Genomic DNA, 23,331 nt, shown 5'->3' on the forward strand with positions numbered 1-23,331 from the left:
CGGTAGAATGAAAAGGAAAAGAAAAACAGCCTCAAAGGACAAAACGCACTGATGCACTGAAAGTGTTTGGCACAGTGCCATGCTCTAAAAAAGGTGCACGTGTCGCCTGGACCCCACTCCTCCCTACCCTGCTCTCGTCTGTAAGAAGATGAAATCGGCTTTGTTTGTCTCTGCCTCCAAGGTCCCCTGGACTTTTCGGAGAACATTTACTGTCCTGGAGGAGGCGCCTCTCCCAGCGCTCCCCTTCCCTGGCGCTGGTGCTGCTCAGGGAAGGAAGGCAGATCTCCCTCAGCTCCCAGTAAGGGCCAGTGATGGCACTGCTGAGCCTTAGGGTCTGCTTTCTTGACTGTCTTGGGACCCCTCTGCCAGTCATGTCCCTGTGAGGCCAGCTTTGGTTACTCAGGAGATTCAAGTAAGGGGCTTAGACCCTTAGAGGATTGGCTGGAAGACCTGTGCATCTTCCCCCAGGGCATTCAGCTCTGAGATTCTGTAGCCGTTTGTGCTCACGGGTTCCCTCCAGTCTCTCACACTCGCCTCCAAGAAGCAGACCCTGCCTGCCTTCCCAGAGCGGTTCTGCTTTCGAGGGCCCTGAAGCACAGCCCAGGCGCTTCGTCTCCTGGCGGGTGAAGGGCCCAGGGCAAAGGCGAAATGACTGGGTACAGCCCCAACTTTTAACTTCTGATCCAGCGATAGCTCCCTTCTGAGCTGGAACGCCGTAGGGCCATTGAGTCATATGCCATGTGTCAGTGTGGAGGTGGGAGGCTGGCCCTGCAGGGGGTGGTGACATATCATCACCCTCCTCCTGGTGGGACTAAATATAGGGCTGAAGCCCCCAGAGGGGCAGAAGCACGTGAGGAGGCCCTTATCTCCCTCCCACCCCTGCTCAGTACTAAGCAGGGAGTGTCCAAGTAATGGCCTCCTTGAGCATTTGGAACTTTCCAGCGTGTCCTCCCACCCATCTTGCTGTTTCCCCTCTTCATCCATCAAAGAGGAAGAACCGATGCTGTTCCCTAAAGGAATGTCAGAGCCAGCCTCCGTTCCTCCTGAGCTCCAAGTCCCAAATTACCTGATCCTTCAGACCCTCCTCTACCCTGCACGGGGCACAGGGCTCAGCCCCAGGAGAGGGAATCCACACCAAAGCCAAACTCTGCCTCTGACTGATGGTCGCTGGGCTGTCAGAAAAAAGCAAAGGCGGGTGGGCAGTCAGCATTAGGAACGGGAGCCCAGAGGAGCCTTGGGGTGGGGGTGAGTGTGTGTGTGTGTGTGTGTGTGTGTGTGTGTGTGTGTGTGGAGGGGGTCAAAGCAGGGGCAGGTGGGGGTGGGCAGGCTAGTATTCACGGTGTTCTTTATACCCCAAGTTTTTCCACACCTTCTTTAGTTTTAGGAAGTTAGAGGAAATGACTCACTGATGGGAATGCATGGTGTTCCCAAGGGCATATCCTGGTTTGCATGGTGACATCAGCTGGAGGGAGGACAGAATCCAGAGACTGCTTGCAGATGAGGTGTTATGACCATGTGGGAACACTCAGATATTCTGTTTGATTTGCTATTTCCCTTTTTAAAGACTGTGTTGTGGAGGAGAGAAACATTTCCCCTCACTAGTTTCTTACTGTGGGCTCATGCTCCAGTTCTATGACCACTAGCTGTGTGACTTAGGACAAGTTCTCTAACCTTTCTGAGTCTGTCTCTTTACCTGGGGTAATAATACCTGACCTAACAAGCTGTAAATGAACGGAATTGTAGAACCCCTACGCATTCTTTCCGTAAATGTACTCTGGGAGGAGTGGGGTACTCATTGGCAAGGGAGGGAAAGTGAGGGGACAGAGGAGGTGAGAGGTGGCAGGACTATATCTGCTTAAACGGCGGGTGCTCATGTGCTCATATATGGGAGTTACTGTGGCTATGGCTGCTGGAACGTGAAATCCCTTTGGCAATGACCCATCGTTCTTTGTCTTATAAAAATTCCCAGGATTAGTGCAAGTTACTATGGAAAACAGTGTGGCGGTTCCTAAAATAAATGAAAAAATAGAACTTAAGACCCAGCAATTCTACTTCTGGGTATTTATCTGAAGACATTAAAAAAGATACGTGCATCCCAACGTTCATTGCAGCGTTATTTACAATAGCCAAGATATGCAGGTAACGGAGTGCGATTAGTAAGGTGAATGGATAAAGAAGATGGGGTATATGGATATAATAGAATATTACTTGTCCATAAAAAAGAATGAAATCTGACCATTTGTGACAACATGATGAACCAAGAGAGAATTACACCTAGCAAAGTAAGTCAGACAGAGAAAGACAAATACCATGTGATTCCTCTTGTATGTGGAGTCTAAGAAAGAAAGTAAACAATATTGAAACAAATTTATAGATCAGAGCACAAACTGATGGTTGCCAAATGGGAAGGGATTAGGGTACTGGGTGAAAAAGGTGAAGGGATGAAGAAGAACAAATTAGCGGTTACAAAATAGCACGAGGATGTAAAGCACAGCATAGGAAATATAGTCACTATATCGTGATAACTATGTATGAGGCCAGGTGGGTACTAGACTTATGGGGGGCATTCATTTTATAAATTATGTAAATGTCTAACCACTCTGCTGCACACCGGAAACTGATATAATATTGAATGTCAAATGACAAATAAAAACAAATCAACAAAAAAGAACCTGAGGAGATGCCTCACTTGGGAGGGTGGAGGTAGAACCATTAACCTTGATCCCCATTTGGCCACACACCAGCTTTATGACTCCAAAAAAGTAACCCCTCCCCCCAGGTCCTCAGCCTCCTCCTCTGTGAAATAAGGGAGTTAAACGGATGAATTCTAAGGTCCCTTCCAGCATCCATCTCTGGTGGGGAAGCTGCTGGAGCAGGGAGAGCAGTGACATTATCCTGGGTCTCCAAATGTGCTCCTTCAGAGTTTTTTTGAGTACAAAGGACAAATATAAGCATTTGGGCGCATTGATTTACCTTTCACGGGGGAATTCCGTGGACATTGGTCCTGAGTTTGAGAACGAGGCTTACCATATGGTTAAGTATAAGTGACATGCTCCCAGGGCTTCAGGGAATTTACGTGCAAAAATCAGTGCTGTGTGCTGGCCTCACCCCCAGTTCCAGCCCCCTTCTGCCCTCCACCAGCCATGGTGGGAAGTTGGTGTTGTGGGAGCGTACTCTGTGTTTTTAATTCAAAGCTCGTTTGATTTCTTTAAAGGCATAAGCAGAATGTTACAACCCTGAGAAAAGTCTGTAGAACACCATATTTTATTTTCATTAGAGACCTTTCTGAATTTCATAACAGTATAATTTAAATTATGTCTGACAATTTCTTAGTGTGCACCATATAGACTCAATTCTAGCCTTAAGTTGAGTTTTATGAAAGAACCAACCCTCCCCCCCTAATTAATTTCAGTTATATTAGTCCACATCCCCTGTGCAAAAACACTCAAACAAATCTCAAATATATCTTCTCTTGAGGTTAGATTTCATCCAAAGGAAGATATTTCATTGGTTTCTTCAGTATTTCAGCTTGTAATGCTTTAAAAATATTTGTATGTAAAAACTGATGAATAATATTTGCCATTGGGATACTGTATTTATAACTGCAATTCTAATTCCAGAGCAGTTCTATTTTACAATAGAAGTCTTTATCATCAGTAACATTTATCAATTATGCTTCATGAATTACATAAACAAAATTAAGAATCCTATTTGCCTTCCTGCCTTTCAGCCCATCTTATTTGACAGTTTGTGATTGTATTTTTGGGCTCAAGGTCAGCCAAGGAGTATTAGTTTTAGGTCTGTTTGCTTATCCTCTTTTTAAAGCTGAATTTAGCTCTTGACACAACAGCATTTTAACTGTGTACTGAATGAAATTTTAATTTTGGCCTTTGGTTATTTTGGATTTCACGATCAATTCTAATAAGGTGAAGAATTAGAACATATAAGGCAAATGTAATTGCATTTTTAATGACATTTTAAAACATTAGTGAAAAAATGAAATAGTCTGCATAACGATATCGTTTTTAAGTTTAACAAATTATTATATGAGCAAAACATATTTTTCCTTATGGTAGATAGTGCTATTATAATACTATTTGTTTGAAAGTATTGATTAAAATCATGTTATTAAAAGAGATTTTTTTTTATCTCAGTGGTTCTTTGATATATAATTTGGTAAATGGCTCCAGTTAAATAACTTGTTAGGGAAACCTAGGTTTTCTGATACTAGAGAACATGTGTTGACTTATTTTTAAAATCCCCTTCACATCCAATCTAATAAAGGTGAGCTTCTCAGATAACAAAGACCTTGAGATTAGGAGAGACTGTTCTCTCAGGCTTATATAAGCCCAGACCTTTCTGTAAGAGGTAGAAGATGAATCTCACTCCTATCTTGGTAGCTTTAGCCTAAGCCCTGCCCTTGGTCTAGGCTGAAATGACATTGTAACCATGTGGCATTTCATGGGATTATGGAGGCCTGAGAAAGTGAAAGTACTACCCTTATTAGCCTTATGCTTCCAGTAGGAAAGGATATAGTTCTGAAGGGAATTTCATTCATTCTTCTTGCTTGAATCTCACGGGAACCTAATTTTATAATCAAGATACCACCTTTAGCCAATTTGTTGATGAAGAATCCCAACTGCCAACAAATGACTCTGGAGGAGGGAAATACACCCTTGAAAGTTAAGGCAAACCTTTCCATACTTATTGCTTTTTCAAGACAAAACCCACAAAGTTTGCTCTTTTTATTATAGAAATAATTCACTCGTCTGTAGACATTTTAGAAAGTGCAAAAAAGTTCAAAGTAGCAAGTAAAAAAAATAGATAGTATTACCAATACAGCAATGGCCCATTGTCATCTACCACTAACATTGTGGTACCATTTGGGAAGCAGCCTTGTCATAGACAGTGTGTCAGACAAGGCCCTTGAGAGAGGGTTGCTCAGTTTGCTTGGGAAGAAGAGGTGCAGGAAGACTAGATAATTTGCTGAAGTTCTCCAGTGAGGGGGTGGCCAAACCAAAACGAAGATGCCTGCCTCTGGGATTTTCTCACAGCAGCCAGAGATGCAAGTCTTTTCACAGGGGAAGGGCTACTGACAGTTCTCTCTCTGCCTCTCCTAGCTGGTGGCTGGGGAAGGGCCAGCTGGCCTCCACAGAACTCCTCTGGCCAAGCCTGCGGTGGATGAGGAGATGATGTGTCTATGCAGTTGTGTTATCAAGTTTCGGGTGCAGTTTCACCTCGCACACTCCTTCGGGGAGGGGAGGAATGTGCTCTCTGTGGGGCAGGAAAGAGGGACTGGGCCAGATTTTACAAGTTTGGAATTTTGGAACTTGTTATTCTGAAGAAGGCTAAAGAGAACTGCCCTGCAATCAAAGAACTTTGACTACTACTCTTGGTTCCAAAGACAGTAGAGTTAATCTGTTAATGAGAACTTACTGCCCTCATTCCCCTCCAGAAAGAAAAGTTTTTGGCAGCCAACGTGGCACTGATCGACGTATGGGAGGCTCAAGCCCACCTCTGGGTAAAATAGCTCTTGGCATGGGCACCTTGGCTGCTTGTGCATAGCTATTGCTAGTGACAGAGCATTAGTGCTTCTAGTTTTCCTAAACTAAGCAGAGTGAGTGTAAGCGTACCTAGAGAAGCCATATGTTCATATTTCAAGGTGGGAACCTGAACATGCCCCATTAACCAGCATCCAAACAATTGCTGTTGCTGGAGCTACCGTGTTTTCCCAAAAATAAGACATCCTCCGAGAATAAGACCTAGTGCGTGGAAAGATAAGACATCCCCTGAAAATAAGACCTAGCTCAACTTTGGGAGAAAAAATTAATATAAGACACTGTCTTATTTTCAAGGAAACAAGGTAAGCTTCCTTAGTGGAGGCATTATCACAGCGACCAGCCTCTCTTCATAGACCTTAAGAACGTCTACAAAATATTGCTAACAAAACTCCCCAAGATTCCAGCCATCTAGTTAATACCCAGAACCATCTACTGTTTACTCTAGCTAATTGCGTGGAGAGGTTAGCCTTTCAGTTTGAGATACAACACCAGAATCACTTATGTGGGAATCATGAAGTCATGGAATATTAGAACTGGAAGAGATAGTAGAGATTATTCATTCCCACCTTGTCACTTTGTACATCTAGAAAGTGAGGTCCCTATAACTAAAGAAGGGATTTAGCTAAGGCATCCAGCTGGTAAATAATGGAGTTCAGACTTTTTAAATTTGATTCCAAAAATTTTTCAATATAGCTTCTCTGATGAGGACCGCAAGTTAATGTGAACAAAATCTTTACCCCAGGTTATGTCTGTTTGCTTCAGGGGTCATTTTGATGAGCTCATCAAGGCTCTGGCCCCTCTGAAACAGAATAAATGATGAGGTTAATGATAGATTAACATCAAATAGGTAAAATTATTCATTAAAACTCAGAAACAGCCCAGCCAGCATGGTTCAGTGGTTGAGTGTTAACCTATGAACCAAGGGGTCAAAGCTCTATTCCCAGTCAGGGCACATGCCTGGGTTGCAGGTTCGACTCCCAAGTAGGGCAGTGCAGGAGGCAGCCAATCAATGATTCTCTCTCATCACTGATGTTTCTATCTCTCTCCCTCTCCCTTCCTCTCTGAAGTCAATTAAAAAAAAAAAAAAAAAAAAATATATATATATATATATATATATATATATATATATATATATAAAATAACAAACTCAGAAAAAGTATAAACCTTATTGCTATACCAAAGACTATTAAAGGTGACTCTGCAGAAGCATGTGGGGTTTATATGTCTCTGAAACACACGGAGCTCACAAGACAGTATTTTCATCTTGGTGCCATTTGGCCACTAGTGGTACACTACAGCAGGACTCAGTCTCTATTTTGATTCATTTACTGCTATGCTTTTAGCCTTTGCAAGGTACACTAAACATTTTTATCACAGTCTAGATCACATGTGTCAAACACAAGGCCCGCGGGCCAAATCCAGCCCGCCAGGCCTTGCAATGTGGCCCGCACCGCGCTGTCATCACTGCACTCCGCTGTCAGTTTATGACATTGTCAGTTTATGACTGTTCAGTAAACCATTCGGCCCGCGATTTAGGCTGGATTTTAGATTTTGGCCCCTTCTCTGATTGAGTTCGACACCCCTAGTAGATACACATCTTGTGGAACATTCTAGAAAATACATCCTCTTCATATCAACCTCCAACATGATGTGGACTTTAAATTCAACTTTGGAGAATCTGTACTTTGTGAATTGACATTTATTAGGTTCTCTATTCATCACAATGGATTAAGATAAATATACGAGTTTGTTCAAGACCTGATATACAACCTGGTATCTGCTTCTGGTACTTATATCTGTGTATTAAAACTGCCCATTTTGACTAATTATGTTGGCAGCCAACAATGGAAAGTTAAAAATCTATAGGGTTCTGAAATGTAAAATATATTTACTATAATACAAAACTCTAGGTAATCACTGGAAACATGTCAGTATTTTATTGCTACCCTTTGGTGCATTCTGTTTCTGATCTTAACAGAATTTTTTCTTAGTGTATCTATGTGTAGTGTGTGTGTGTGTGGCAGGGTGGGAGGGGGCAGAAGGGGCATTGAAGTCCTATTAGCACAAGTGATTTTTTTTCCTATACTTAGGGTAGAGCTCAGACCCAGTTTGAACTTATATACTACCTATCAAACTGACTTCTGACTTTTCTGTTTTTGTAAATGACACCATTATTCCCCTGGTCACCCAGGATCAAAATATCAGTGTTTCTTGGTGTGTCCCTTCCACAAAATGCCCGTATTAAAGCTTTCTCCAAGTCCTGAAATACTTCCCTTGAATTCTTTTACATACCTATTTTTAAAAATATATATTTTATTGAATTTTTACATAGAGGAAGGGATAGGAATAGAGAGCTAGAAACATCGATGAGAGAGAAACATCGACCAGCTGCCTCCTGAACACCCCCCACCGGGGATGTGCCCGCAACCAATGTACATGCCCTTGACCGGAACTGAACCTGGGACCTTTCAGTCTGCAGGCCAAAGCTCTATCCACTGAGCCAAACCGGTTTCGGCTCTTACACACTTATTTTATCATCTCCATTCATTCCATTGCAACCAACATCATTTATACTCCTCTGACTGAAGCAAAGGCTCAAGGTGAAGGAGAGAATGCACTTGCCTTGGGCACGGCTGCTCTTTGCGGTGGTAGAGGTGAGGTGGAGGGGTGTGAGAGGAGAGATATTTTGAGTCCTGGACCTGTGTCCATGACCATCTCTCTCCATCCCTTTAATATGACTTAGAGAACGTGGGAAACCATTGCCCCACTTTCGCCTTTTCTTAGTGGAGCATCATAACAACTGATTCGGAGAGCTCTTTGAGAGGTCCCCTTCTTGTGGGGGCAAGGGAACCAAAGACCAGTCAGTCATCTATGCATTCCTAATTCAGCTTTATTCTACCTAGAGATGAAAATGCTGAGCTAAGGAAAACGAGATCCCCTTTCCCCCTAAAGAAGTCATTGACTTTGGTGTTGGATTGATAGGGAATCCAATTCCAGGGTGTGTTGACCTTCAGTGCATCCTCTTAGAGTGCTTCTTTAATTCTCATCACACATGTTTACTCCTGATAAGAACTAATCCTGAAGGAGAGACTCCCTCAGGGAAGATGGAGTTTATGTAATAGAACTCTAAAAAAACAACAAAACAAAACAAAACAAAAAAACCTATTTAGTTTATGAGTGCAAAAGCTAATATTTAGACTGTTCCTTGAACGTAGTCTTCATTATTTACAGTACTTATCTGATATGATTTGCTTATTTGCTTCTCCTCTGCCTGGGTTCTAATTCTGTCCCTGACAATGCTGACAATGACTAGCAGTGGGCTCTGAGTGAGCTATTTTTTATTTAATTCTCAGTTTCTACACCTGTACCTACCTCACAGAATGATTATGAAGATTAAAGTAAGTGTGCATTTAGCTTTCTCTTCCTAGGACCTAATACTATGCCTGTCTCCTGGATACTCAATACGCTATTTATAAATTATTTGACTAGTGAAATTTTCTATAAATTTCTTTGAAAGACTGAGCTTAAAGAAAATTTCTGTCACACTTCAAAGCTAAGTTTTGGGAATAGAATTTGGCCAAAGGATACTTTTCTATTTATCAGACTGAGCTGAAGATAGTGTCTATCTGTAAAGAGAAGTTGAAACCAGATAAATGTTTTGAATATTTTATGACAGCACTTGAGAAACCTCAGGCTCTCTCCACTCCCACGTTTGGACGGGTTCTTGGAATTGTCTTCTGTGTTCCATCTAAAGTAGCTGGATGCGGATTTAAATTTCTTCCTGGAAGTCATGGACTTTGAGAGTAGACACTCTTCATTGTCTTGCTTAACCTACAGTGGTGTCCCTCTAATATCCTTAGCATTTGGAGCCTGTGTTGTGTATTGGATATGCTAGTATGCTCTGTCTTAGGACATTTGTGGTTGCCATTTAATTATTATAGGCTCACTTTACATTTCAGTTGGCTGTAGCTCTTGTAGAGGAAGGATAGATTCTTATTTCTCTTTCCCTCATAGGAATGTATTAAAATGGTCAACTATTTCCTGGTAGATATGTCTGTCCCTCACATTTGGAAATGCCATTGCTGAAAGGAACTGTGTTGGATAGCCTTTTTCTGGAGATCTTTAAAAAATAGTGTGTTTTCTCACATGATTGGGTGATGGAATAGTCTCTGCTCCTGAAATTGGGGTTATTTGAACTTTAGCTTGAATTCATGTTTGAAAATGATGTGTTAAAAGTAGGACAGGAGATTCTATGCCAGGATAGTCTATTCAGAGGGTGGGGCTGAGGTCAGACCTAGGTTAGGGATACATGGAGAAACATTCTTCATTTCAGAAACCGGAAGGAAGTGCAGAGGGCAATTATGGGAGGAAGGGCACCTGGTCTCAGGCAAGATGGTAGACACATTTGCTGTTTTCCAAGTCCAGTTAACTGGGTTTGGCAGAGAGCAGGGGTACTAGTTTCTGTCACTGCCATAACAGTGTCACACTGTTTTTAGTGGCTCAAACCAACACACATTTATTCTCAAGGTCATTTGGCTAAAATGAAATCTCCATCTGGAAGTCTCATAGGCGTCTCAAACTTAGTATGTCCCCACTGGAGAGTCTGCTTTTCAACCCAAACCTGCTTTTCCTACTGTCTCCCCCATCTCATTAAATGCCAACTCCATTCTGAAACGGCCCAGGTCGAACACTCTTGCCTCTTCTTCAACTCATCTTTCTTATAAGTCAGCAACTCTGATGGGCTCTACCTTTAAAAATACATAATCAGAATCTGCTTCTAGTTTGGATTCTTGCAAGTAGCACTTTAAACTGGCTTTGATTCTCCTCGTGTCCCATTTCCATGTATCCTCTGCACAGCAACAAGAGCACTCCCGCTAACATGTACGCCAGATCTGTCACTCTGCTCCCTGGTTGGCTCATTTTGCTCAGTCACAGCCAAAGACCTTCTGATGGCCTAAGAGGGTAGGTAGGCCCATCTCGCTGCCCCTCTCCCCGGTGCTTATCTCATAGCTATTTGGACCAGTTCACCAACAGGAACTCAAAGCTCCCTACCTGCCCATAGCCTTGGGCCATCCTTGGTCGTGGAGGCAGATTTCAGGTCAGACAGGGGCACCTGTCTCTCCATATCCTCTGGCTCACTCTGCCTTCTCGAAACCCCATTGGATAGCCACCAGAGTCTGAGTGGAGGGCTTTTTCTGTGTCACTTAAAAAAAAGTGATAGAAAGAGATTTCCCTGCAAGGTTCCATTGGGGAACAAAGCAATGACAAGCATTTTCTGGTTCTGCTGTTCTTGTACCCAGTCAGGCCAGTAACTGAAGTGGCAGCTGCTGTTGAAATGCAATCCAGTTGTTGGGGTTTGAAGAAGGGGCAGAACTTCTTAGAAAAAGGAATGGGAGGGAGCGGTTCCTATTGTATGTTAACTACATCCATCCTCCAACTTTTTTTCTGCTCAATTGGCCACTTCTGGGGATTTTGTGCAGGAGGCAAGCATCTTTGAGAATGAGTGTTCTTTGCTGTTGATTCAGCAGCTGGAATGAGGTGAAGGATGCAGACAAAGCCTTTTCTTAAAGGATGTGTGGGCAGATGCAGTGAGGTAGTCACCCTTGTGCCTCCTCTTGCACTGTTCTAGAGGGTTGCAATGCATGCTTATTGTACTGAACTGACACATTTTTTAAAGTTATTGATCAATCCCACTTCTAGGACTATATCCCAAGAAGCCAGAATCACCAATCAGAAAGGATATATGCACTTCATATGTTCATAGCAGCACAATTTACAATAGTTAGGATTTGGAAACAGCCTAAGTGCCCATCAGCATATGAATGGATTAAATAACTATAGTTTATCTACACAATGAAATACTACACTGCTGTAAAATGAACTCTTACCATTTGCAACAGTATGGATGGAACTGGAGAGCATTATGCTAAGCGAAATAAGCCAGTTGGAGAAAGATAAATATCATATGATCTCACTTATTTATGGAATGTAATGAACAACATAAATTGATGAACAAAAACACATCCAGAGACAAAGAAGCATCGATCAGACCATCAAACCTCAGAGGGAAGGCAGGGGAGGGGGTTAAGAGATTAACCGGAAGACTTGTATGCCTGCATATAAGCATAACCAGTAGACACAAAAACTAGGGGGCTGAGGGCATGTGCTGGGGGGTAGAAGTGGCCTGGGAGAGGTCATTGGGGGTGGGGGTGGGGAAAGGAGACATATGCAATACTTTATTTTTATTTAAAAAAATATATTTTATTGATTTTTTACAGAGAGGAAGGGAGAGGGATAGAGAGCTAGAAACATGGATGAGAGAGAAACATTGACCAGCTGCCTCCTGCACCCCCCTCCCCCCCCCCACCACCACCAGGGATGTGCCTGCATGGGAATGTACATGCCCTTGATGGGAATCGAACCTGGGATCTTTCAGTCTGCAGACTTATGCTCTATCCACCAAGCCAAACCGGTTTCGGCAATACTTTAAACAAGAAAGAATTTTTTAAAAAAGTTGATGACCATATCGGATGATAAATCAGTCACACATACATAAGGCCTTGTTATTATTGGAATTCAATGTCAGCGTAGCCAAGGGAACTGAGAAGGGACCTAAGAGGGTAGGTAGGCTGGCCGAGGGCTGTTTGGGACATCTGAGGTGGCAGTGGGGTTGATGTGATGTGTCCTGCTTTTGTCTGATAGGTTATCGCTTGTGAACAGCAGTATGACTCTTCCTATGACGCCCGCTGTGACGTCTGGTCCTTGGGGATTACAGCGATTGAATTGGGGGACGGAGACCCTCCCCTCTTTGACATGCATCCCGTGAAAACGCTCTTCAAAATTCCAAGGTAAGACACATGATGGCGCTCTTGGCTCATAAGTTCTTTGTGAAAGTGGCTGTTAGTGGGGATAATAGATCATAAGCAATTTCTCTCCAAATCCGTGAAAGCCTGATTATAAAATGAACAGTATTTCTTTGTGTGTGTGTGTGTTGGGGGGGGGTAGGGGGGAGGAGAGGAACAAGGGTAGAGAACGTCCCTGAAAGATAACATATCTCAAGGAATAACGGGACTTGGTTGTAACAATTGCGTGTTTTCAGTACGTACTCCCATTTTTGAGATGTTCATTTTTGGTGCTTTGCATGAGAAGACTACAAATGCAATATTGGGTTAAGTAATCTAAGTATTGTGTTTTGTTTTCAATTATATAATTATTTATGTTTGTTTGTTTTTCATTTGAATCTTTCTCGAGTACTCAGGAAAATTTGGGGATGAATAAAAATGTGTATCCTATTTTTGTGTTTACTCAGACCAACGCTAACCAGTATTTTTTAAAAATGTTACATCAGTCATATGACTGTCTTTCCGTCTCTTAATTTCTGCCTCAATGGGACACTGTGCTGAAAGAGGTCAGTTTGGTGTTAAATGCCTGTGTATTGTGTGTATTCACGGAGGGTTTGTACAAGAGGTTTGGTTGTTTGTCTTCCATCAGAATCCAGCCGCGGCCGGCCAGCTGCAGAAGCAAAAAGGGAGCTCCATCCTGGCCAGGTGGCCGTGGAGAGCTTTGTACCTTTCACAGTTCCCTTTCAGAGGGAGGCTCTGGCCGGCTGGGAGCCGTTCAACCACTCAGGCTAATACAAGTGTTAACCTTTCCTCTCTGCGCAATCATGCAGCTATCACAGCCTTGAAAAATTTCTCCCGATTGCAATTTGCATTTCTGATTAGGTCTATTTATATGCAGATGAGGCTCTGTGGCGTTCATCATTGTGATGCTATGTTTTCTACCTCATCCAGATGTGAACAACCACCCACCATGTTTCCAAAGATGGTTCCCCACTCAGGACAGGGTTGGTCTTTTTGCTTTCTCCAAAGTACAACAACAGGTTCTGGGGACTAGAAGGGCAGACAAAATTAATGGCTTTTAAAATTAATAGTCTCCTGGGGGGAAAAATCTGCTGAAGGTTTAAAAGGATGTGAAATGCATGACCACACAACAGTATTGTATACATAATAAGTCAGAAAATAGAAACAGTGTCTGGGATGACTTGTGTGTGCGCTATGATATTCGGTTTAACTCTTCATCATTTATTTAATAGTTTCCCAAAGATCACAATTAAGGTGTGGCTTCTGATTAGCAAAATATATACGGTATATGTACTTTTTTGTAAGAGGCCATCTACTTGGGTATATTTTTTCTTTTCTTTTTTAGTATGTATTTGTGTACAGACCAACTATATTTCAGATGGTGATAAATGTGAGGCAGCTTAGATGTGTGTTGTGTGTGTGTGTGTGTGTGTGTGTGTGTACTATCTTAATTCTGAGTGCTAAAAATGTATTCTTTCCTTGGAAAAGCTCTTTGGTGGAGAGTGGAGAAATTAAACACATCCTTTAAATAGGCTCTCGAGTTATTTATTTGTGAGTTTCATGAGAACCTCAGTCTCTGTCTTTCATTCTCTCTCAGTTGTTTCTTTCCTAAAGGAGAAAAGCAAAGGACAATCACAGAAATCCTTGGAATCCGTTTGGCTTTGGAATCTTTCCTTCCTGTTTGGTCTGAGTGTGTTCAGGGTTTTGGGATTCCTTCCCATTGAACAGTGAAGTCTGCTTCAGAGGACTCTGGGTCGCGGATACTTTGTGTGGCTTCCTCCTCCGGCCTTTCTCACTCACCTCTTCTCTATAAAACCCCTTCCTTACTGGAATGAATTACCAAGAAAGGGAAGGGAAGGAAAGAAAACCTTCCCTGAGTCAGGCAGGAAGGGACTTTTACGAGTTACAAAGGACGTAGGAGTGGATGAAGTGCTGGTTACCTGGGAGGTGAGAGCCTCAGATGTCTACGAAGCAGGTGATCACACAGGTTCCCTGGGCTTGGTCAGAAAGTATGAAGCGAGGCTTGCCTGGATGTGGTTGATTCCGGGTCTCCTTGCTCTTCCCCTCTCTGCCGCCACCCACCTTCTCCTTCCTTTTGACCTTCACATTAGGAGATGACACATGAAGTGACTGTGACCTGACTTTGAAATCCCGTGTGACTCGCAATCTCTCCTACGTTGCAAACACGCAGAAATTATCTTCTGATTGGCAGAGCATCTGCTATTTACTGAACCTGTCAGCATGTGTCATCTTGGCTAATGCCTTTGCTCCGAAAAAGTCACCTCTTTCTGGCAGTTGTTGCTCATCTGCTGGTATTTTTCTCTGGGAGGTATAAGAGAGGAAAAGAATGGAACAGTTTCTCTGGGTATCCATGGCTTTGACAACATCCTCTCCCGAGGGCTCCTTTAAAATTCCAGTCTTAGAAGGATCTTGCAGATGACTTGGATATATTCTTCAGATAAAAAAGGAGATCTGTTTCATAGATGTAATTGCAAGAACCCATAGAGTTAGGAAAAATGTACAGTTGTGTTGGTTCCTTGGTAACCAAGTATCTTTTCTTAAGTTGGAGTCTTTGTCTAATGACCTTCTCGACCACTACAGGTGGGGACCTGGAAGGCAGTGGGGACCAGAGTGGGTATGTTAATTGGACAAGGACTGAGAAATGTGTCTCTTGCCCATTCATTTTTGGTCAGATAGTGGCCAGCACTGCCTAGGGTCTTGCTGCATGTTGAGTAGTTCCACTTCACTCCATTTCTTTCATTCATTCATTCATTCATTCATTCATTCAGAATGCTTTCAAGATTTCCAGCAGAAATGCCTTTGGCTGGAAGTGGATGGGGCAGAATGGCCCATGATTTTTCCTTCCTACCGAGAACTTTCCCTGCAGTACATGATTCCAGAAAAAGAGACCTTGAGATAAATACCAATTCACATGTGGGCTTTTTTTCCACAATAAATTTAGGTTGTTCCGAACTCTATCCAACTATTTCTGTTTCCCAGGACTGCCACGGCAACATACCAGAAACTTGGTGGCTTAAAACAGCAGAAATGTATCCTCTCCCGTTCTAGAGGTCAGAAGTCCAATCAAGATGCTGCAGAGCCACGCTCCCTCTGAAGGCTCTAGGGGGCCATGCCTCCTCGCCCCTTCCAGGTTCTGGCGCTCCTTGTTTTGGCGCAGCCTAACTCCAATCGCTGCTACATTTGCATGTGGCTTTCTCCCATGTCTCTCTGCGCCTTCTGCTCTGTCTTGTCCAATAAGAACATTGGATTTAGGGCCCATCCTAATCCATGATGATCTCATCTTGAGATCCTTGTCATAATTACATCTGCAAAAACCCTTATTCAAAATGAGGACAAGTCCTCAGGCTCTGAGTAGGCATATTTTTTTGGAGGCTACACCGTTCAACTCACTATCCCAGCCAACATTAATGTTTACTAGATTCTCTGGGAAACTAATTTGGGTACAAAATGTGGGACAATTAGCCAAATGATGATGTAAAAATAACAATAGCTTGTATTTATCAAGTGCTTTCCATGTGGCAGGCACAGTGCTATGTGTTTAAAAATATAAACGCATCCAGTGCTCACAGTCCCTTGTGAGGTTGGTTCTATCACCACCCTTTTTTCTGGAGGAGAAAACTGGAAGCCCAAGGAGAAAGCCCGGGGCATGCACCTGTGGAGGGAAAATGATGCAAAGCTGAGAAGTTTGATTCCAAGGTCCACATGTTTTGCAACTAGATTGAAAAATTAAAGCCTTTCCTTAAATTATTTGTTTTTACTGAAGAATTATGAATTGGGCAGCAAGGAGACGGGGCTGCATAGAAATGAATAGGAATGTAAGCCTTTAAGAAGCTGACAGTCTAGCATCTTTCTCCTTGCCTCCAATTTTAAATAGACACTGTAACCTGAGAGTTAGAATTGTTTTAACATCAATAACTGTGTCAGTTAAGGAACTGAAGAAGAGAAATCAAGAGTGTTATCCTAGGTGAACACAGACCCTCCTTTGCTCATTGATTTATGACCCTTAAACCAGAAATCCCTTCCTTTCCAGACTCCCTTTAAGCAACCACCTTTTAGTTCTTCACTTAAAACACTTAAGTGTTTGAACTGAAAAATTATAGAGCCTGTGTTCTATGAAAGCAGAGAGGAATTCCATGTTATCATTGTTTGTACCCAGAGGTTTTTGTCCCATCCTGCCCTCCATGTAAAGCCTGCACCTGCCGGGTCAGGGCCCTTCTGGCAAAGCCAGCATCTCTTCCCCCTTCTCCTTCCTTTTCACTTTTCCAGGGGGAAAAGCTCACGTTGGTTCTCTGGTAAATGGAAATCTGCTTCTGGATCCAGAGTCGGAATGCTTTTTCTCATGGAAACTATATTAAGGGATGGTTTAGGAGGAGTCTCTATAGCAAACACCTGACGTTCTCACTTGGGAAGCCGTATTAGACTCTTGTGGCCCCTCAGGGCCTTGTGGCTGAATCCGAGGACTTAGCCTATCTCTAGAACTTTATGCTTATGGGAGGGGGAAATGCTTTCCAAGCTCTAAACTACCCATTTTCCAAAGTGCTTTGAAACGCTGTCTACTGGAGATGTGGGCATGCCTGCGCCCTCCAACCTAGGACATCACTCTGGATCAGGCTTAGCTGAGTGCTTGAGTTACAAGATGGAGAAGACGGGTTTTTCTCTCAAGGAAAACATAGCTTTACTGTCTCTTCCTCCACCAAATAGCAAAGGTGTACTGGGTAGAAGTTGGATGGCAAAAAAAGAGGTATAAGGAGGAGGACTATAAAAGAATACTCTTGGGCTACTCAGATGAAATGGGTGGCAGGGCTCAGAAAGGGGGAATCGTCACTTGAAACACTGGGAGTCTATAGGACAGGGTTCTTCAGGGACTCTTGTTCTGAAACAGAATCCTCGGGTTGAATTTTCATCTAATTTCTTCTGAATGTCTATCATCTTTTAAGGTCAAGATTCCCTTCATTCTGACTTCTATAATTCACAAACCAAATTGTTCCTACATGGGAAGCCTGCTCCTCAACTGAGGGAGGATGCAGAGGCAGCAGGGAGCCCTGAGTCACCAGTAATTGTCCTACTATTATAGAATCGTCACAGGACATTTTCCCCGAGGGCTGTGACATCTACGGAAAAGAAATTAAAACTAAACTATTGTTGTTAAAGTGCAATAAGTGAGGGGGGTGGTGTGTAACGGCACAGGAAGGCCAGATTTGCCCCAGAGAATTCTGGTTTCTCTTCACCAACCGAGGTCACTTAGCTATTGGCCTTTTAAGTAACAAACCCTCCCAATCCCAGCTTCACTCATAAAGCAAGACGAGCTGGAAGAATTAGCATCATTCAGCATATACTGAGTGCCTAACAGCAGAAAGAAGAAAAAAAAGTTTTGCAACGCACTAATAGAAAAACAATTCAGCATTTTTCTCCCTTTTCTTTGGGCAACTTCTAGAGGATTTTAATGGATTGTGGTCCCCATTCCTCAGGATATCTCAAGGGTGCCCCTTCCCCCTGGGGTATCCTTTCCATTTCCTTGGGAACACAGTAGCTGGAGGCAGTTGCCAGAAAGGCCCCAGAAGGTTTTCACTCCATGGAACATGTTCCCAAACTCTTTTAATTTGAGTTGAGCAGCTGGGGCCGTTAGTTCCTGTGGAGGTACAGCTTGCTGCCCCCCTGAGTCCTGGCAGGCAGGGAGAGTTGAGCTTTTCAAGCTTTAACTTGGGGATCAGGTGGCAAAGCAGGAGCATGCCTTCAGGAACTTCGAGTCCCCTCCATCAGTGCCGAGTAAGAAGCCAGCCCTGAGAGAAGGGAAAGGCCGGAAGAGCCGTGTTGTGTTGACTTCCGGCACTCTCGGTGCTTTCCCCCTCATTACCCTGCTTTCATTATTTTGGTACTACGCATTTTTGGCTAATTCCAATTTAGCTCCTAAATGATGGAGAGGTGGGTAAGGAGGGTAAGCAAGGACAGAGCTCAAAATAGTACCAACGGGTTCGAGGCACCCTAGTTTCCTCTTGACGCCAGAGAAAACTAGGGAATAAAGGTGAGGAACAGTTATAAACTGCCTTCGTGGGTTGGCATGGCAGTAGGGCAGGGGCAACACAAGGGTGAAGAGAGATGAAGTGGTGGAAGGAAGGTTCTTCACAGCTGGAGCTGTCCATTCTGGAGAATCAGATGAAGCCAGTCATCAGAAAGGAAATACAGTGAGGTGGTGTTTGTATCAGTTCTCTCCTGGTGTGTAGTAAACCACCCCCAAATATTGTCGCTTAAAACAGCAATCACTTATTATTTCTCATGAGTCTGTGGCTCTTGGCTGGGCTTAATCCTGTATCTGTGGTCACCTAGGGATGTGGCTAGGGACCAGCTGGTCTAGGATGGCCTTGATGAGGATGACTTGGCTTTTCTCCATGTGGTTTTGCATCCTCCATCAGGCTAGCCAGGGCTAGTCTCACATTGGTGACCGGGTTCCAAGCATAGAGACAGGAAGAGGTGTACAATTGGACCATTTTTGCAATTCCTTAACCACAGTGTTCTACAGTCAGCCTGCATGGGTTCCCATGTGAGCACCACTCACACCTTCAAGCTGTATGAGCGTGACCACGTTACTTAATGTCTCAAACCCAGTTTCCTCCTCTGTAAAATGGAGATATGCATATTATCAGCCTCAGTTGTTATATCAATTGCTCAGAAGAGTACATACTGTGTTTCCCTGAAAATAAGACCTAGCACATGGAAAAATAAGACATCCCCTGAAAATAAGACCTAATGCAACTTTGGGAGAAAAAATTAATATAAGACACTGTCTAATTTTCGGGGAAACAGGGTAGCAAGCGTTTGACTTTTGCCGGGTGATACCAAAGAACACATCTCAAGGGTATATTTCTAATGTAAAGGGTTTGCTTTCTCCTGTACCTCAAGAAGTAAAAACTTCCATGCAAAAGAGCAATGAGATCAATCGTTTGAAAGTTTATCTAATCGATTGATTGATGATTGTGTGGGGAATTGGGAGAGAATGAAGACTGATTTCTCAATAAATCTTTGCTGCTTCCTCTGCACCTGTCTGAGAGACTCTGTCATAAAGACCCAATGTTACCATTTCTTGGTTAACAGACAAATTCCTAAGAGATGGCAACATCCTTCCCTGGCCCCCATACACACCCTGAATGGGATGCCAAGAGCTGCCCTTTGGGAAGCAAAGCTGGCCTCATTCCCAACTCCCATTGTGTCTGCAGCGAAAGGCGATGTTGAAGAGAAGGGAGGCAGCAGTGCTTTTCCTTTCCAACCACTCTCCCCGCTGTGGTGGCTTTGCGGTTGGTGGGTGACTGTGTGGTGGGGGCTTGGCTGACCCTCTCTTCAGGGTCCTTTCAGCCCCCTTGGTAGGTACAACCTTCCCTTGGTTCTGAAACATTCTTGTCCGCAGGTAAACGTACCACAAGAGGAGTTCCAGACACAGGGCACTGACTCAAGATTGGGTTCCATTTTGCTCCCATTTTCTCCACCAGGGAGAATGATTTTTTCCTCAGTCCAACTCGGAAACACTAAAAACTTTGGTAAGGGGAGACAGAAACCCAAGCCGGCGAGGGGATGGTAAGGAGAGCACTTACATAGTTGCTCCAGCTGAGTTCAGGTTTCTTGGCTGGCAGGAGTGATACCCCAGGTACTGAGAGAATACACAGGTGAGACTACGGACTCACTGTCAGTGATCTTGGAAGAGTCCTGGAGAACAGGAAGAGTGTTAGAGGCCTGGAAGCGGGAGAGAGTGCTTCAATCCTTCAAAAAAAGGGAGAAAGCAGGATCTGCAAATTACCATCTGGTGAGCTTAACTTTCACTATGGCTAATTACTATGATTCATGTTTCTTCCCCCTTAAATAATCTGCATTCTTAGAGAGGAAAGAAAAAAAAAGCTGTGATCAGTAGGAATTGGTGGGGGTTCCCTAAAATTAGCCATGACAGACTAATGTCCTTCTTTGGTGTCATTGCTGCACACCCCTAGTCTTAATTTCCTGTTGCTTCTTTAACCAATGATTGTCACAAACTTAGTGACGTGAAGGAATGCAAATGTATTATTTTATAGTTTGCAAAGTAAACAGTCTGAAATGGGTCTCCCTGGGCAAAACCAAGGAGTCACCAGGGCTGAGTTCCATTCTGGAGGCTGTTGGGGAACTTGTTTCTTTTTGCACACACCCCCCCCCCCCCCCCCAATTTCCAGAGGTTGTTTATATTCCTTGTTCAGTCTTCCTCACATTGCATCACTCCAACTCTTCTTCCTCTCCCTTCCCCATTTCAGGACACTGTGGTTATACCGAGCCCACACAGACAATCTGGTCAACAACCATCATTTCATCTACAACCTTATTTCTCCCTTATCATGTAACCTAATATATTCACAGATTCTGGAGATTAAGACATGGACATCCTTGGGGTCTATTATGTTGCCTACAACATCCCAAAAATATTGTCTAGGAAGTTTTAGAAATCCTCAAGGGTGTGCTCCATTTGTGAGCTACCATCATTATAAGGTCTCTGCCCACTTATTGTCTACTCACCCACCATCAGGATTCCCCTGCTTGTGTGGCTGCTGGTTCTGTTTCTCCCAAAGCATCCAGTCTCAGGATGCCCAGCCACTGAGTTCCAATGAGAAGAAGAGCAACCCCTCTCCTGAGCTCTGAGTCACTCTGTTACTTGGGACCCAGAGCCTCACCATTTGGGTCAGCTTCTTGCCCTCCTCACTTGATGGAGCAGCATCAAATCTCCAGGAAAAACAGGTCCTTGTATTTTTATTCTCATGTTAAAATCCATCCAAGGAGGAAACAAACCCACACCAGCCCCTGTGCCTTCCTCCACACTTCCTCCCCCTCCCCAAACTTTACCCTTTTTTGGCCTCATCAGATACTAACATTCACATCAATATACACTTAGTGGGGGTGGGGGTGGGCTGGGAAGAGGAATAAAGAAGAGGTACTGACCATCCCAGTGGTCTTCAAGGTAGATAAAATAAAAACCTAGGTGCAGAGTGAAAATATTAGCACTCTTATATCCATGTATTTTTAATGTAAAAAACAATAAATTATGCTTTCCTGTTACCAAGGATAAATATTGATATTGGTGCCTTCCTGCACTACAAAAGTTGGATGGCCCTGTCTGGCTTGATCTGCAGGTGGGTCACAGGGAGCGCCTAGGCAAGGGGCATTTGTGGGTCCAATTTAGAGTCCTGGAAAGCAGGGCAGGTAAAGGGTGCCTTGTTAAGTGGTGATATGGCAGAAGCCACCCAGTTTAAGCTAAACAGAACTTCACAAAGTGACACATGGCTTTAAATAAAAAGGGATTTTGAGGTAACTGAGGATAGGCTTATCATTAAATAAGTCTAAAAATACAGAAGGAGAAGCTGGTTTGCTGGAGAGTCGGGAGGGGGCAGTGAAAATTAGAGAGGCCAAGTGGCCTAGGCTTTTAGAATGGGACTTCTTGGTGATGTATGGCCCTGCAACTAACAGCCCTAACACTTCGTGGCTGCCTATGCTGAGCGGCTTAAACAACAGCTCCTGGTTCATCCTGATTCTCGGGGCCAAGACTTCAGACAGGGCTTGGGCGATGGTTCTTCTGCTCTGCTCAGTGAGGATCTGCCGGGGTAGGAACTCGCTGCTGCATTCAGCTAGCAGGTGACTGGGCTGGGAGGCCCAAGAAGTCTCCACTTCCATCCTCCCCTCCCCGTTAGTTGGATTTCCTACAAGGCCCAGGGCTTCTCAGTTTCTTGCCCAGGCGAGCAGAACTGCGGATCTCATAAGGCCCAGCCTTGGACTTTTCGCTTGTCACTTTGGCCACGTTTTACTGCTTATAGCAAATCACAGGGTCAGCCCAGATTCAAGGGGAGGAAAACAGACGCCACCTCTCGAAGCGAGGAGTGGCAGAGAATTTACAGCCATCTCCAATCCATCATGCAGACATCCCTAGACTTGAATCCTGTATCTGCCACAGGCTGGCTGTGTGATTTTGGATGAGTTATGTGCCCTCCTTAAGCCGAGATAATATCAATAGTATTATGTGCTGTGAGAGAAAGAGATGCTATGGCAAAGTGCTCTGGCACACAGTAAGTACTCAATAAATAGCAGCCTCTATTATTACTAAAGTCTCGTGTACTTAACGGGTACATACAATGGAAACTGGGATAAGGATGTTTGTTGGATTTGACATTTCAGAGATGTTTGGTGATTGCCTGATTTTGGAAGAGAGTAGTAGCGAGGTGAGGAGCAAAAGGCAGTGGCAAACGTTAAACTGTAAGTGGATTTGAGGGCAGCGAGCACAGCGGGTCCGTGAAAGGGGACAGAAAGTGGAAGGGGCTGTCATGTGGGAAAATCAGGTTAAAGAGAAGGGCAAGCGGAGAGTGGAAAATGCAGACATGTGAGAGGAGATAATTGATGAGGGCAAGGTTTTAAGAAGGCTTCTTAAGTTTTTAAAGATTCCTATTTACAATGTTCTGATTATGAAAGAGGAAGCTGTTGGGGGTTGCTTTTTATAACACACCCCATCTCTTTATCTAACTTTTCTAGCCTCTTGGTGGAGGGCTCTCTTATCCTTAGCTCCCAAAGTGTTTCTCCAGCTGGAGACAAACACTTAAAGAATATGTAAGTCTTGGCCTTCATTTCAGAGCAGACTAAATCCTTTGTCTATAAATCACGCCACTGGAGACCCCAACACTCTGAAAAGATTCATGTATTCCAAAAGAGTCTCAAAGAAAGCACTTTTCTGTGTAACTTGGAGGGTAAATGTGATAAAAACCTACATGAATTTAGGAATAATTATAGCATGGCCGGGCCAAGATCAGCAGCTTAGAGCTATTAGGAACACAGCCAGGGCCAGACTGTGGGTAGTTCACAGCAGAGGGCAGTCCAGGTCAGGCCAGGCAGGGGCC

At 43.7% G+C, this 23,331-nt stretch overlaps 1 protein-coding gene across 1 annotated transcript in view; it reads left to right on the forward strand.

Moving 5' to 3' along the window:
• Positions 1 to 23,331, forward strand: part of MYO3B (myosin IIIB) — a gene marked incomplete at its 3' end in the record, with an annotated part of 334,099 nt that overhangs the window by 19,770 nt on the left and 290,998 nt on the right. The window contains exon 6 of the mRNA XM_084892298.1: positions 12,264 to 12,409. Coding sequence (XP_084748424.1) covers positions 12,264 to 12,409 — 146 coding nt within the window. The remainder of the gene's footprint in view (positions 1 to 12,263; positions 12,410 to 23,331) is intronic.

Source organism: Pipistrellus hanaki (assembly GCF_964339955.1).
Source record: "Pipistrellus hanaki genome assembly, chromosome: 8".
Lineage (NCBI taxonomy): Eukaryota > Metazoa > Chordata > Mammalia > Chiroptera > Vespertilionidae > Pipistrellus > Pipistrellus hanaki.